This window comes from Cygnus atratus, chromosome 2 (assembly GCF_013377495.2).
Source record: "Cygnus atratus isolate AKBS03 ecotype Queensland, Australia chromosome 2, CAtr_DNAZoo_HiC_assembly, whole genome shotgun sequence".
Taxonomy (NCBI): domain Eukaryota; kingdom Metazoa; phylum Chordata; class Aves; order Anseriformes; family Anatidae; genus Cygnus; species Cygnus atratus.
In genome coordinates, this window is record NC_066363.1 from 84457 (window position 1) to 99911 (window position 15455).

The 15455-nt window shown below is 58.0% G+C and overlaps 1 protein-coding gene across 3 annotated transcripts in view; it reads left to right on the forward strand.

Moving 5' to 3' along the window:
* The window catches only part of AGAP3 (ArfGAP with GTPase domain, ankyrin repeat and PH domain 3), a 141966-nt gene that overhangs the window by 71822 nt on the left and 54689 nt on the right, over positions 1 to 15455 (forward strand). For 2 of the 3 annotated variants that reach the window (XM_035554284.1, XM_050709275.1), the window contains exons 8-9: positions 5756 to 5911; positions 9774 to 9866. In XM_035554284.1, the coding sequence (XP_035410177.1) occupies positions 5756 to 5911; positions 9774 to 9866 (249 nt within the window). Of the gene's footprint in view, positions 1 to 5755; positions 5912 to 8355; positions 8500 to 9773; positions 9867 to 15455 lie in introns of those variants that run through there. The other variant, XM_035554285.2, reaches the window with a different exon arrangement.

Consider the following 15455-nt stretch of genomic DNA (forward strand, 5'->3'; position numbering starts at 1 on the left):
CAGGCAGCTGCCGAAGTCACAGCAGTTATTGCAGCCAGGGTGCAAAAGAGCCTAGAATCGCTGCTCGGGAGCGCACCGTGGTGGTGGTGACATGTGGAGGGCATGGTCTCCAGCATGAGCCAGAGCAGCTGTCCCTACCTAGAGGAGGAGCTCTGGGAGGAGATGGGCAGACGCTGTGCCACCAGCAAGGATGAATGAGAGAGTGACAGGGTCTCTGCAGAGCAGTGCTGTGTTCTGTCTTTTGCTATTTAAGGGTATGGGGATCTCTCCAGGGCTTCTTACTTGCCTGTGCTAGCCCTGAGAGCTATACCTGAGGGCAGGTGCCGGGGAAGGGACACGGACCTCAAGGAAGGATTTGGGAGCGCAGGATTTAGCATAGAGATGAGATGGAAAGAAGCCAGACAAAGAATACAAATTAGGAGCTTTGTTTTGTCTTGTACTGCAGCTGGGTGTTGCCTGCCCTTTCCCCTGGACTGTCCCTCTTCCCCTCTGCCAGCAGCTACGGCCAGGGCCCGTTTCCCTTTGTAGCTGTGTGCCCAGAGATGGTGGTGCCCTCTGAGAGGAGAAGGATGTTCTGCTCAGTGCCTGGTGCCGCGAGGCGGGGGCAGCTCTGTCTTCTGGAGCTGTTGGTGGAGATGGCTCTGGTCTTCTGGAACTGGGAACAAGTGGTCCCTGCAGAGGGTTGCTTACAGGCAGGCAGGGGCTGGGACACAGCCTTGCTTCTTTTCCTAGTCCTAGGGACATCTTTTCTGGAAGTAGTTTGATATTCGAGGCCAAACTAAGTTTTTAGGAAACGGACACTGCTTGTGTCCTGGCAGTCTGGCCAGTCCATTGCAGTTACTGGGAGCAGAGAGGCCCCAGAGGACCCTGGAGATTTCATCACCCAGCTGTCAGAGAACTTTCTCCACCTGCTGAGAGGTGATGGCCGGTTTCCACACCTTTGTGGCTGTGCCAGCTGCCCGAATGGGCAGGGCTGTGTGGCAGCGATGCTGCAGGAAGTGTGGTGCTGTCCTTGCAGGATGGGTGATCCTATTTACGAAGCAGTTCTTGAACAAGCCAGTTGCCCTGGTTTCATTTGTCTTTGGGAGCTGTGGGTTATTTTGCTTTTATTCCGCAGCAGCGCGTGGTGCCACAGAGGACAGTGCTCCCATCCAGGCAGAGAAGCCAGCTGTAGTAGCAGGTCAGCTCTGACAAGGTTTTCCACCGGCACCTACGAGGGCACAGCTGATGCACCAGAGCCGTGACCCTGACCGCCGTGCCCAGCATCGCCCTGCGTGGCAGGGGCCGGGACCAGCGCCTGGCTCATGGGAAGCGGGTCCGCTTCTGGCACCCGTTCAAACACCCTCGGATCCCCTCAGGCCCAGCAGTCCCCAGGGAAAGCTCTCTACCTGCTGGCTCGGGCTCTCCTCTCAGGTGTCCTGCCCACGCTGTGGCTGGGCCAGCAGGTTTGATGGTCTGGGGAGCTGAGTTCCTCTGCTCGAGTTCCTCTGCTCGGCCTCTGCCACCGCGCTCCCCTCTGGCAGCTGCCTGTCCCCTGCCTGCAGGGCGTGGGTGGGAGCTCTGTGGGCCAGCAGAGGCTTGCGGTGCTCGCAGAGAATTATTCCCCCTGATTTCCTTACTGTTCCTACCCCTTTCTCCATCTTTCTTCAGGGACTCTGAGATGCCCTTAGGAGTACCCCAGGCTGTGGGACGAGTCATCGTTGCCTGTTTGCTGTGGGATGGAAGTTTGTCTTTCTGCCAGGGAACTCATTCCCAGAAGCTGGCAGGAGGTAACACAGGCACCCCACACTGAGCTTTGCAGGCTGCTCAGTCCCCTGGGCTTCGTGTCCCTCTGCACTGTCTGCGTGCCCAGCCCCACTGATCTGCCTTCCTGGGTCAGTGCACCCCAGTTTCACAGACCAGCCTTGGTCTGCAGTCCTGCACAGCCTCTGGACTGAAAAAAGAAAGTGTTTATCGAGACTGTAGTTAATAAGGGCAGACAAAAGGACTGGAAACCTAAACTTTGCAAGTGAAATGAAACACGAACTGCAGTTCACCTGTGCTTGGTAACAAGAACCTCCCTGCCTGTTGCAGCATGTCTCACCAGAGTTCAGTTGGTGCATGTGTTTCAGCAGCTCAAGCAGCAGACATTTGTGGAAGCCTGCATCCAGCAGCCCGCTCAGCTTGTGATGCCCTCCACTGTGGTTTCGTGGTCTGTACGCTTCTAGCTCCTTCCCTGTGCCTGTGTAGATGCTGAGTCAGTGGCTGCTGTTTGTTTGCACTCTTCCACTCAAAGCCCTTCCCAGATTTCACTCCTTGTCCCACCTCATGTCTTTGTACACCAAGAGTTACTACGTTTTCACTTCGGCTGAATTCTTCCCTGCTCCAGCACCCTATAGCACTGTCGGTGTTCTTTGAAGTTCACAGCGTGCACCCATTACACACTAGTAGGAAGGATCTCTCTTACATGTGTTTTACTAAGCCTTCAGCTTCCACTGTGGTTTTAGGTTGCAATAGCGACCACAGGTGGTTGTTTAGGTAGATCAAGCAAAACAACTGCCAGGAGCAAAAATGAGGTGTTTGCCCAGACCTGTCGTCTTGTCAGGGTTCTCCCACTTACTCGTGGTTTGTTTCGGATCCCTGGATCTCTGCTGAAGCCTTTGGGCAGCCTGCTTCAGCTGAGCAGTCAAGTGGCTCAGGATTGCCTGTGTAACCAGAGGCTGCACTGCTGGGGGATTTCTCCTCTGCACACTGCTCATGGGGTGGTGCCAGCCCACACATCAGCGTCCGAAGCTTGTGTGAGGCATCCTCCAGTCCTTGTGCCTTTCCTGAGGTTTGGGTGTCTATGGGACTCCAGCAGGCTCAAGTGCTTGTGTCCATCATCTCTCAAGCAAGACAGTGACCTTTACTTGTCCCCAACACTAGACAAACTTATGGGGTAAAGAAAGTTCTTCTGGCTAGGCAGAAAATTAAAACAATGTTACAGGAAGTATGTAAAATATAAAATGCAATTTAGCAAAGTTTCTTGTCAGGAGCTTTAATGTCTGTCACCTAAGGTAAACAGGATTTGCCCCAGCTGCTATGGCAGGAGCTCAAACTCTACAGCCTCTTTTGAACTGAACCCTTCCCTCAGTCATAACTTCATAAACGTGCTGACAAGGCAACTGAAGTCCTCAGAGCCAGCCAGGAGAGCACCTCAGAGCAGTCACTGGGCTACTGGCAGCCTTGCCTGCCTCCCCTTCTTGGGTAGCAGCTTCTCTGTGTTGCAGCATCGACCATCTCTTCCCTCATACATCTTTAATTTTATTTTTTGACATAGTTTGCACGTTATGCATCAATTAAATACTGATTGTGCAGGTGTTGTTATGCCTGATCGTAAAGTTGGGCTGTCAGCAAATTCTCTTCCACTCGCTAGCCCTCGCATTCTGCATCTTTTCAGTCATCACCGCGTTTGCAGAATCTGTGGTGTGCAGGGGCTGGGGCTGTCTTCATCAGAAGTCACTGGCAGGATGGCGTGTTGCTTTGCTTCTCCGTGCCCCTTCTGGTCCCGGCTCCTGTGGGACCTGACAGCAGAAATCCCTTGTTCAGCACAGGGTTTGTCGGCTGGATGGCCTCCAGAGAACCTTCTTGGCGATGTGGTCTCCTCCACACAGAGAGCCTGGCCTCTCCTCTGCCCAGAGAAGTACAAGCAGACCAGGTCCCCTCTCGGTACCAGTGCGCTAGAAGCTTTCCTGTCTCTGGACAGACGTGAGACGCCCTGAGCTCCATACCTGCAGGGACGCCACCTTGCAGCAAGGCTTTCCTGAAAGCCACGGAGCAGCTGCGTGGCCTCCTGCTCCTTGCTTTGAGCTGCGCGTGCTGGCAGGCTGGTGGAGGGAGCAGCTCAGCCCCACGAGTCCCCTTGGCGTGAGGCTCCCTTCCCCGCTGGGCAGTCGGCAGAGGTGGGCAGGCTGCAGAGGACCTTTTGCTTGTGCTGCCCTGCCTCCAGCATGGTGTTAGGGCCCTCAGCGCCCAGCTGGAGGTGGTGGCCTTCACCAGGGACGTGCTGCCAAGGCAGCGCGCCTCCCCGTGGGCTTTACCTCCCTGCTGCGGGCCCGGCCAGGAGCTGCTCCAGCGCCCCGGTGGTCCTGGCAAGGGGGACAGACACCGTAACGCCTTGCAGGGAGCCGTGAGCGGCCGTGAAGGACGTCCATTTCGGAGCGCCTCTACGCTGGGCTTCCCTGCAGCACACCTCACTGCCGCCAGCAGCGGTGGTCCCTGCTCCGCTTCAGGGAGGAAGGAGGGCTGGTTCCTGGGTGGCTCTTTCCTCTCAAGTTCTCTTTTGTGTGCCTTCTTCTCTTCTGCTCGTAAAAGATGAGACAGGCCGTAGCCTGAGTGAAAGCTGCACCCGTTTTTAGGAGACTAGGTTGTGGTTTGCAGCGGCTGCTGTGCCTGTACAGCCTCTTTCACATTTCTAATGTTTCTTAATTGCTTGTCATGGAGTAGGGCTCAGATCCCACCAGGCACAGTGTGCAGGCGGTGTTTTCTCACTGAGCATTCTTGGTAGATCCATGTTCCACGCGTGCTGTGCTCCAGCTTTCTGCTCTGCGCACCAGGAGAGACCCCGGCCACCGCTGACTGCAGCAAGTGGGCTGAGGGCTGGCTGCGCCCCGCAAGGGCTCCAGAGCTCTCCTAGGCTGCAGGGGCAGTTTCTTCAACATATTTTAAAAATACAGTTCAAAGATCAGAACTGCCAAAAAGAGCCCAGGATGCCACGTGCCTTGCCACAACACAGTGTCCTGGGCAGATCTGAAATGCTTTTTTGCACGTGTTGCTCCTGGGAGTTCATTTCTGGGCCTTGTCTGTGGAGCTTGTGCGAGCAGAGCGGGAGTGAGCAGCACTTGTCTGAAAGGAACACATCTCAGATGAGCGCACAGGCTGTGTGGCTGGACCTGCCCCTCTCCCAGTAGTTAAGCTAGCTAGTGAAGATGCAGCGTGTTGTCCCATGTGTTCCCAGACATGGCCACTGCAGCCGAGGCCACAGAGGCCCACAAGCACGAGAGGCCTGTGCCACCCTTGAGGTCTCCTTGGATAAACCTCAAACCCAGCGGCAGAGATGTGCTTCACCTAGAGCGTGAGCTTGACTCGCAGCACGCTACGCTTCAGGGTGTTGGAGGGGCCAGGGCCTGAATCACAGGGTTGCACGTCCCCCTTGGGATCGTAGCTGAGACTGGAGGGGGACCAACGGGGCTGGGGAGCCAGGTGGCTCCAGGCTTCCTCGCAGCTTTGTGTTTAGGGGCCTCCGGCGAGAGGCGGGTTCTCGCCAGCAGGCAGCGCGAGGCTTGGCTGTGCTGGCCCTGTCCTCTGGGCAGGGAACACGCCGCAGTCCCGCCAGCCGTGCCGCTCTGAGAACAGAGGCAGCCACGCTGTGAAGGGCTGCGTGGTTCATGCCGCCTCCGTGCCCTCGCACCAGGCTCCGTCAGGACAGGCTTCTCCGGCGTGCTGCACCGCAGCCGGCAGTTGGTGTCCCCAGGACTGTTCGCTGCTTTTCCCTGTCAATTTCAGGATTTTATTGCTTCACCAGTGGAAAAACTAGAGCAGAGAGAAGGGAAGCAGCTTTTCCAAGGTCCCCCGCTGGGCCGGAGCCGCACACGGAGCAGGGTGTCTCCCACGTCCCAGTCCCGTGCCGCAGCTCCTTGCCCCGGTGCGCGAGGCTGCGCGGGCGGAAGGTGTCCCTGCAGCCGTGCCCCCGGCGGCCCTGCTTCTTGTTGAGTGTCCCCGTCTTGTTTCGCCCTAGGCCACCAACGGCGGAGGAGCCTTCAGTGACTACTCCTCCTCTGTGCCCTCCACCCCTAGCATCAGCCAGCGAGAGCTGCGGATTGAGACCATTGCTGCCTCCAACACGCCCACCCCCATCCGCAAGCAGTCCAAGCGGCGCTCCAACATATTCACGGTAAGCGACGCGGGGCCGCGGAGCTTTGGGGTGCGGTTTCGGAGGCCGGGAGCGGGGAAGGGAGCAGGTCCACAGCAGTCTCGCCCCGCAGGCCTTCGTGTGCTAGGCTGTAGGTGAACCTCTCTCTGCTGGCCAGGGAGGGCCGGAGGCGCAGTGGGTGCAGGAGGGAAGGAGCCTTCTGCATGTGTAGGGACCGCGATAGCGAGCACCGTTTCTGGTGTGTGCATGCGTGCGTGGGTGAGCGCCTGAGAGCGAGCCACTCCTTGCACACGTAGGAGTGCACACGGGGCACGCTGGTGTGTGTGCAGTGTGTGCGTGAGCAGAGCTCTGATCGTCGCTGGGCAGAGCTGCACCCTGCGTGTGCACAGCACCAGCGACCTCTGCACTTCCTCTCCTTGGGACTGCGTCCCCAGAGTGTGGCATGAAGCCCCTGGTGCTGGGCTGTGCCAGACGGTGCTGTGCAGAGCCCGGCACGCGGCGCTGGGCCCCTTGCTCTGGTACCCGAGCCCCACGTCCTGTGACTTGAGCAGTGCGCCTGGGAACTGCCAGGGGGCAGGCAGGGAGGGCAGCGGGGAGCGGAGGCGTTAGGGAGCCAGCGAGGCCGTGGAGCCCCAGGGTGCAGGGATGTTTGCAGCTGTTACCTGCTGGTTGAACCGCAGCCTGCCTCTTGGCATGCTCTCACACTGTGCACACACTCGTGCACAGAGTCCTGCCCACAAACTTACCCTTGCTGTTAGCACAGCCCGTGAGTTTCCCCTTGCTGTCAGCACACACGTACTCTCAGCCCCCCTATCTAGGTTAGCTGTCCCCTGCTCCCCACATAAACGTGCTCCTCTCCCCCTGGTACCCGCCTAAATGTGCTGGGCTGAGGCCCTCTCTCCGCCCCATCTCAGTGTGCTTTCCAGCCACCATTGCTCAGTACACCTGTGTCTGCTGTCTGTGGAACTGGCCACCAGAAAGTCATTGTACGTGTTGCACCACGCTATCCTGTGTGAACAGCTGCCGTTGCTCCACTCCCAGATCACACTAATTCACACGCCCCATCCCTCTCCCTGCACTATTGGCATCCCAAATTCTCTCAACTCCTTGTGCTGGGAGTGTACCCATCTCCCACAGCTTCTGACATCCCGGAAGCTTCTGCTCCGATGTCCTGAATGCTCAGTGCGCTCCCCATTCGCCTCTCCCCCCGCATCCCGTTTGTGTGCACGTGTTCCCAGCCCCCCACCGCACGTGCTCGCCCAGGTCCCTGCGCTGCCTGGCGGGCGGGCTGCCCCCAGCCTCCTCCCCACAGCTCACGCCGCCCTTTGCAGCGGCCCCATGGCTCCGCACGCACGGTTGTTCCCTCACTACTCCTCCCCTCCTCTGTGTGCTCACGCCTCCCTGGCAGTGCCCTGCCGGTCTCCTGTTGTCGGTGGTCACGCTTACTGTTGCACTTCAGCGCTGATGGATGCTTCTTCTCCCTCCCCGCCGTTTCTCTTGCTCATGCTTGCTGCTGTGCACCAGTGCACACGGGCGCTCATGCACTGCTGCCACCCATCCTGCTCGCCTGCGCGCCGACGGGTTCTGGACTCGCCGTCAGCTCGTGTTCACGCTCTCTTGCTCCTCCTGGAGCCTGTCAGTGCCATGCTTAGCTCACTGGTGTGGGCACACGCTCATGGGGGGGAGGAGGGCTTGCTGCGGGGCTTATGCTTATTTGCTGTGGACGTCATCATCCGTCTAGGGCTCTCACTTGCTCACTCATTCTGGGCTCAAGCTTGCTCACTCTCGCTGTGGGGCTCACCTGTGCTCATCCTGGGCTCGTGCTCACCTGCCGTGGTGCTGGGGCTCACGCTCACCCGCTTGCTCTTGTGCTGGTGCACACACATGGCTCACATTGAAGTCTTCACCCCATTTGGTTGTGGCAGCAGCAGCAGCTCCTGACACCTCCTTCCGCAGTGGGACAGGGCCAGGAAGAGCAGGGAAGGGAAGGGAAGGGAAGGCTTTTTCTGCCACTAGCTTTTCCCAGGCGGGCAGCATAGGTGCAGCCTGCAGCCCCCGTCCCTGCGCTCCCGGGGGCTGTCCCGTGGGTCCCCCCTGCTGGGCACGGGGCTCGGCGTGGGGCAGGGCCGTGCTCCACTCCAGGAGCAGCCGCAGCCCCTGTGGCCGCGCTCCCAGCCCCGAGCAGTGCCTGTCTCCTTCCTCTCCAGTCCTCCTCCTCCTCCTCCTGTCCTCCTCCTCTCCTCTCCCGCTCTCCGCGCCCCTGCTCCCGGCACGGGGGTCTGCGTGCCGGGGACCACCAGGTGGAGACAGCCGCCCGCCCGAGCCCCCGCCCCGACTGCTGCTGCCGCCGGCTCCTGCTCCGTGGCCTGTGTGTCTGCCTGTCCGCTGGCGCCCCATCTCTGACAGACTCGTGTCCGTGTTCTGAGTATAACTTGCCAAACTCTTTATTCTTTCGATATTTGCAGATATGTGCCACTGTTTCCAACTTTTCATCAACAAAAAGGCCTTTCCAACTCCTTCCAAATTAGAAGATCCAGGTGGTTACACACGGCACCTCTGTACAAATTCTCTCACTTTTCATTGCCTCTCCAGGGCCGGATAAGGGATGGGCACTGGGATTGATCTAAGATTAGAGGCTCGCCCGCCCTCCAGCCAGCATGGGTCCCCCCCTCGGAGACACGCAGGAGCCTTTTAAATCCCCCCAATGTAAAGTCTAGGAAGCGCTGAGACGGCCTGCGCCTGCACTTTAAGCTGGGACATTTCTGGGCCTGCTGGATGCTGTCTAGGCACTTTCCATGCTCGGGGATGCCAGGCGGACGACCCTCATGGGATGGGAAGACCTGCAGACCCACCGGGACCGGGCGACAGCAGCGAGTGGAGCTGGATGGGCCAAAAGACGCTTTGCTGCTGCCTGCGGGAGCTGCTGTTAGCGCCTGCGCTAGCACTCAGCTCCTTCCTCCCTACTGCACCTCCTGCAGCCTGCATGGACTCCTGCTCCTCCTCCTCTTCCTCCTCGCAGCCGAGCAGCCATCTATGTCTCTTTAGTTTTCTTCTCTTTCAATCTCTTTGTTTTGTTCTGGGCCCAAAAGCCAGTGAATTGGTGTCCCAGGCGTGTGGGGCTCGTGTCCCTTTCTGATCCAAAGCACATGGGGCGCTCCCGGACTGAGGGGGTGTGTAGGACGCTCCAGAGAGACGCTGCCGCTGCCCTTCTGCCATTGTTGTGATTCTGAATGTATTGATTGTGCTCCATGCCGTGTATGACTTGATATTTTCCTCTGTCTTAAGCACTTTGAATGAGTTCTGCTCAACAGACTGTATATTTCATATTGTATTTATTGGAGTTTGCTCTTACCGCAGCCGCCTTCGGGGGCTGGCGGGTTTTGCTCTCAACTCTCTAGACGTGTGATAGATATTTATTGTCCATGCTCTTTTGTAAGGGGCTGGTATCTCTGCCCGGTGACCTGTGCTACTTTGTATGGTGCAAGTGTGTTAACAGAATAAATCTGTTGGATTAGTAGAGGTGTGACTTCCTTTCACTGCCTTAGCCTCTCCTGCTTCCATCCATGCTCCACCTGCATCCCATGCCATCTCTGTCTGTCGCCATGTCCTGTGTGCCCCGCGGGAGGGGGGTCAGAGGTAGCCCCGTTCTGCTAGGACAGCTCTGCCTGCACTTGTGGGGGGACAGGACAGGCTGCGGGGAGGCCGGGGCTGGAGAGTCCCCAGAGGGGATGGGCAAGGTGCTGGCTGCTCCATGTGCGGGGAGACCTGGCCTGGGGGAGAGAGGTCGGCTCGGGTCTGCGCTGGCAGCCCACGGGGGATGGCGGGGCCGTGCGTTTCCCTCCCGTCTCCCATCTCTAATGGACCTGTGTCTCTTCTCTTCCAGTCTCGAAAGGGCGCGGACCCAGAGCGGGAGAAGAAGGTGCCGGAGTGTAAAGCGGACAGTATCGGCAGCGGGCGGGCCATTCCCATGAAGCAGGTTCGATCCCCCTCCCCTCATCCCCATGTCAGGGCAGGCTCCCCGGGTCGGGGCCGCGAGGCCAGGGGTGCCTTCGCTCAGCACAGGACACGGGGGTGCGTGGGGCAACCTGAGTGGGCACCCGGGGACCACGCGCCTGCCTGGACCCGAGAGCACCCGTGCTGGGGCGCAGGCGCTGGGTGCGGGGAGGGGGCTGCTGCGGCCTGCAGAGCAGCTCCAGCAGAGGGCATCCGTGCCCCGCACCCGCTCCCTGGCCCCCGCGCAGCCCCCACAGCCTCTGTGCTCTGCTCCTGCTCCGCTTTGCCCAGGTGCCCTCTGGCAGGAGACAGGGGGCTCTCCTCCTTGTGGGCAACGGCAAAAAGCAGCGAGCGGTGCCCGTGAGCTCGTGTGTGTCAGAGGGAGGCAGCTGCTCGTCCCAGCAGCAGCACGTTCGGCTCCTGGCTGTTGGGAAAGCTCAAGCCACCTGGAACGGCCCCAGAGTATTGCCTGCCCCTGTCTGTCAGCCAGAAAGCAGCAATCGGTAATACCCGGGCGAGCGAGGGAGCCAAGCGGGGTGGGGTGGCTGGATGGTGTTCTTGCACTGCTGGCAAGGCTGATCCGCACACCGCTTTGCAGCACCTGGCCATGCCTCTGCCATGCACTCTGTGCCTGCTGTTGCGGTTCCATTTTTCTTCCCATGGCCCCAGCTGGCCTCTCTCTGCCCTGCCTGCCCACATGCTGCCCGAGCTGACCTGCTGTGCGCGTGGGGCCGGTCCCGTCTCTGTGTCGCAGGAACAGTGGGGTGGGAGGATGCAGATTCCACGTCCTGAGTGGGTACCACCTTGTGCTGGACGTACCCTGGGGAAAGAGACCTCGGGGAGCACCCAAGCAGGACAAAGGGTAATGGTTTTAACCTAAGCGGCTAGGTTTAGATTAGAAATTACAAAGAAATCCTTCCCTCTGTGGATGGTGAGGCCTGGCGCAGGCTGCCCCCAGGAGCTGTGGGTGCCACATCCCTGGCAGCGCCCAAGGCCAGGCTGGATGGGGCTGGGGGCAGCCTGGGCTGGGGGCAGGGGGGGCTTTGTGGTCCCTTCCCACCCAAACTGCTCCATGATTCTGTGACCTGGCAAGGTCAGGGTGACTGAGGAATGGGGTAGTGGGTACACAGACGGGACACTGTGCCACCACTGGAGCTCCTCCATCTTGCTGTCTTTTTCCAGTCCAGCAAAGTGTTGCCACGTAGTGATACTGCAGCAGGTTTGTGCAAGGCAGGATTGGGTCAGAGCCATTGGGACAGCGCTCAAGACAGGGCAACAGCACTGGAAGGGAGCTGTGTTGGAGGGGGAGCATGCTGAAGGGTGGTCAGGGGCAGGAGGGGAGCAGGGGCAGGCAAGCAGTGCCGGGCTCTGGGCAGGGGCTGCAGGGCCTCGCATGGGAAGCTCTGCTTCCAGTGTGCCAATGGTGCGACAGCTGGAGCATGGGCATATTAGTGTGTGCTGGGTCATGCCCCTCCTCTCTCTGGGGTATGGGTCCTTTTTCTAATCTCCTGGCTGCAGCAATCACAGCTCCCTTACCTGTTCCTTCCACTGCTTCCATGGGCAGGGAGCTTGCCCCTCTGGCCACGCTGCTCTCCTCCGGTCCCAGCAGGGCTGGCTGCCCCTGCTCGCCCTGCAGGAGGGGCCATGCGCTGGAGGCGATGAGCGTGCCTGCTCCGGCACCACCGAGCTGGCGGGTTACGAGGAGCACAGTCCAAGCCCTGTCTCCGTGCTGGGTGTTACGCCTTCTGGCTGTGCGTCAGCGTGGCGCAAGCTGGTTCGTGGTGGCAGCGCCTCTGTGCTCTGATTTTGAGTCAGCCCAGCGTGACAGCGGGGGAAGCAGTGGCAGAAGTTGTGCAGCAAGGACGGGGAGGCTGAGTACAGCAGCTGAAGCCTTGAGTGAGACCTGACTTGGCTCCCCCAAATCACACTGCTGACTGGAAAATTGGATGACTGCAGGAGGCCCAGTCTGATCCTGGAAGTATTTCCATGTCCTTTGGTTTCTGCGCCTTTGGGTTGCCTTTTCCAGGGTTTCCTTTCAATCAGCAAGGCAAGATGCTTTCTTTACCTGCTCCTATGTCTCTGTGTGTTGCTGACTGGGCCTGGCCTTGTCTGTTCTGCTGGAGCTTGCAGTGTTTCCAAGTCATTGTGGAGTCGTTTCATGCTGTAGGCAGAGCAGTGATATTACTGTGTTGAACAAGTGGAGACAGGCAAAAGCCTAGGTCTGCGAAAACAAGCATGGGCTTCACTCCTGTGCTTTGCAAGAAGTAGGTGCCAAACAACCCATCTGGTTCAGGACCTATGTGAAGTGGCCGGTGTGTACAGCAGCACCTCGCTGGCAGAGCCCAGAGCCAAGTGCCGCCTCGTCAGAGCTTGGTCCCTGCCCAGTGTCAGGAGCAGTACCTCAGGTAGCCAGAGCTGCGGGAGCTGGTTTTGCAGAGGAGATCCAGGCAGTCTTTTTACAGGAGCTTTCACTGATGCTGGGGGAAGCAATGTTTTGGCTGTCAAATGGTGGGCTCTGGTTTATGTGAATGGTTCTCCCTCCCAGGGCTCTGGCGGATTGTGTTGCACCATGCTGGAGTTGTTGCCCCTGGGGCAGTGCTAAGGCCACAGAGCACGGCTGTGACCTGTCTCTTGAGATACCTTGGCACTCGGAAATTGCTGCCTCCCGCTGCTTGAATTAAATGGTTGTTCCGCAATACCTCAGGAAGGTACAGAACTTTGTTCCTGAAGGAGAAAACAGGCCGATATCCTTACGCAGGCTGTGGGGGGATGAGGTTGGTGTGAACACAAAGCACACTAGATACAGAGTAATGTCAGAGTGCTGCAGGTCTTCACCATCCCTGCTGTGCCATCAGCCCCCTCCCAGTAACCCCCCGAGAGAGAGGTGGCTTAGTATCATCGATGTGAACAGGAGCAGACTTGGGAGACACAGCTCCATACCACAAAGATTCAGGGCAGGTGACGATTGCTCTGCTCTCCAATACGGAGCTGCCCTTTCTGGAAGCTTGTGGAGATCTCATTGCTTGCCATCTCTTTGAAGGGCAGTGAAAAGATCGGGGACTCTGGTAAATTTTACATGTTGTGGCAGTCTTGCCATGCCATAAAAAAGCAGAGGGCCAGCTATGCTGCAGAGTGACAAACATGCAGAATCTTCTGCCTGGGTGCTTGGCCACTTTCAGACTGCCTCACATTCCTCAGCACGTGGATGCACTCAGTTTCACTGTCCGTGTCACTGACAGAGATGTTAAAGAGTGGGACCGGCACTGTTTAACATCTTTGTCAGTGACACGGACAGTGCAACTGAGTGCACCACCAGCAATGTGTGCTTGCAGCCTAGAAAGCCAAGAGTATCCTGGGCTGCATGGCCAGCAGGGCAAGGAAGGGGATTGTTCCCCCTCTATTCTTCTCTCGTGAGACCCTATCTGGATCCCTGCGTTCAGCTGTGGAGCCCCCAGCACCAGAAGGACATGGACATATTAGAATGAGTCCAGAGGAGGGCCACAAAGATGATCAAGGGGCTGGAGCACCTCTCCTTCACAGACAGGCTGAGGGAGTTGGGGTTGTTCAGCCTGGAGAAGAGAAGGCTGCGGGGAGATGTTGTAGCGGCCTTCCAGTACCTACAGAGGGCTGCAGGAAAGCTGGGGGGGGACTCTTGGTCAGGGGGTGTAGGGATAGGACGATGAGTAATGGCTTTAAACTAAAAGAGGGTAGTTTAGATTAGATGTAAGGAAGAAATTCTTTACTATGTGGATGGTGAGGCACTGGAACAGCTTGCCCAGAGAAGCTGTGGATGCCCCATTCCTGGAAGTGTTGAAGGCCAGGCTGGATGAGGCTTTGAGCAGCCTGATCTAGTGGGAGGTGTCCCAGCCCATGGCAGGGGATTGGAATTAGGTGATCTCTAAGGTCCCTTCCAACCTAAACCATTCTATGATTCTATGTGCACTGCGTGGCTAATGGCAACAAATACTGTGCTTGGGGTGCTGCAGCCACCAGTAGATAACCTAGGGAGTGATTTAATTCCTCTGCTTGGAAGAACAAGCCTGGTGCATGCTTAAATTACTGAAAGATAGTTGAAGTTGATGGATGATGTGGAGCAGTAGAAGGGGTAGGTGTCCTGTGGCTTCCCTGAGGCCGTGTCACTATGACCAGTGATCTCTTCCTGAGCTTTGCGGGAAGAGGACTGCAGTGCAAGGGACTGCGAGCAACCGTGTTTGGCGGTCGGAGCTTTGGGTTTCTGCCCAGTGCCCAGGCTGATGTCTGGGAAGGCTGACCACAAAGTGAGAGGCCAAGCTAGGTGTTGCAGAATGGAGACTTTGCTTGACTGAGGAAGGGCTCTAGGAGGACATATGCTGCCATGGAGGTGTGGTGGCTGGCTGTCGCTTGTCTCCACCTCCTTCTGCACAGCTGAGAACAGCTCGCTGGGTGGCCTGCTCTGTCTCACTTACACCCCACTCACATCTACGAAAGGTGGAAATGTGCGATGGGACGGGTGAGGCACGTCATGTTGAGGCCCCTCTACACCTACGATAGCACCTCCTTCCCCTGAGGCGGCAGAGTCAGCCAGTGCCTTTGCTGGTGTGCAGCTCTGCACTGTGCTCAGGACCCCTTGGCTGGTGATGTCCTTTTGGTTCTACGTTCAGGAGGTCTTGCAGGATTGGAAGAGCTTTTCTGTAGCTGGACGCTTGTCTTTGAGAATTGGGTTAATTAGGCCGGGAGACTAAGCTTCCCCAGCTGTTTGTTACTAGGAATGAGCTCCTAATTGCACATGCACCAGATTCTTTCTGGGAATGCTGTACTGAGTGCACAGGCAGCCCGGGGGGCCCCAGGTCCCTGGCCCGGCTCAGTTTGGGCCACACACTCCAGCAGGGCCCAAGGCGGGTGGCTCCTCCTCCTTGGGAGCTGGGATCATGCTGGGAGCTTAGATTACATTTAAATTGCCATTTGCATTTTCCAATCAATACGCGACTTTACAATTAAGTTTGGTGTTAAAATTCTTAGCAAAAAGTGAGTGGAAGGGAGATTTGTGGAGTAAACGAGTCCTTTGGGGGCCATCGCTGCTCCCTGCTTCATTACGCTGCATATTGCTGCTGCTGCTTTTACTGTGCTCCACCACAATCCAAACACAACAGAGAGACGGTCGTACTGGCCGACAAAATGCAGGGGAAGGAAGGAAAAGTGAGGAGAGGGAGAGAGGTGGGCTCTCTCGCTTTTCATCTCCGGCAGCTTCTTTCCTTCCCATATGACTTCCACGCTTGGGAGGAAACCTGTGGAAGGGTTGCATCTTGTGCACCTCCCTGTGAGAAGCAGGGGGAGCCTGCGGAGCAGCAGCGTGTGCCATCTGCATGTGGCCACGGTGGGGGGTCCCTGCGTGGGTCCCGGCTGCCTGCAGACATGGCCAGGAAGTGCACCAGGGCACACGGGGCACCTGCGTGGAGGGGATGAGGTCTGCCGCAGGGTTGTGCCCTCCTGCAGCACATCCTCCTGCGTTTCACCAGGCTTTGTCCTCCTCTTCGAGCTGTCACGGGGGTTTTCCTCCATGAAGAAACAGTTCTGCCGTGCTGCTGGGCCAAAC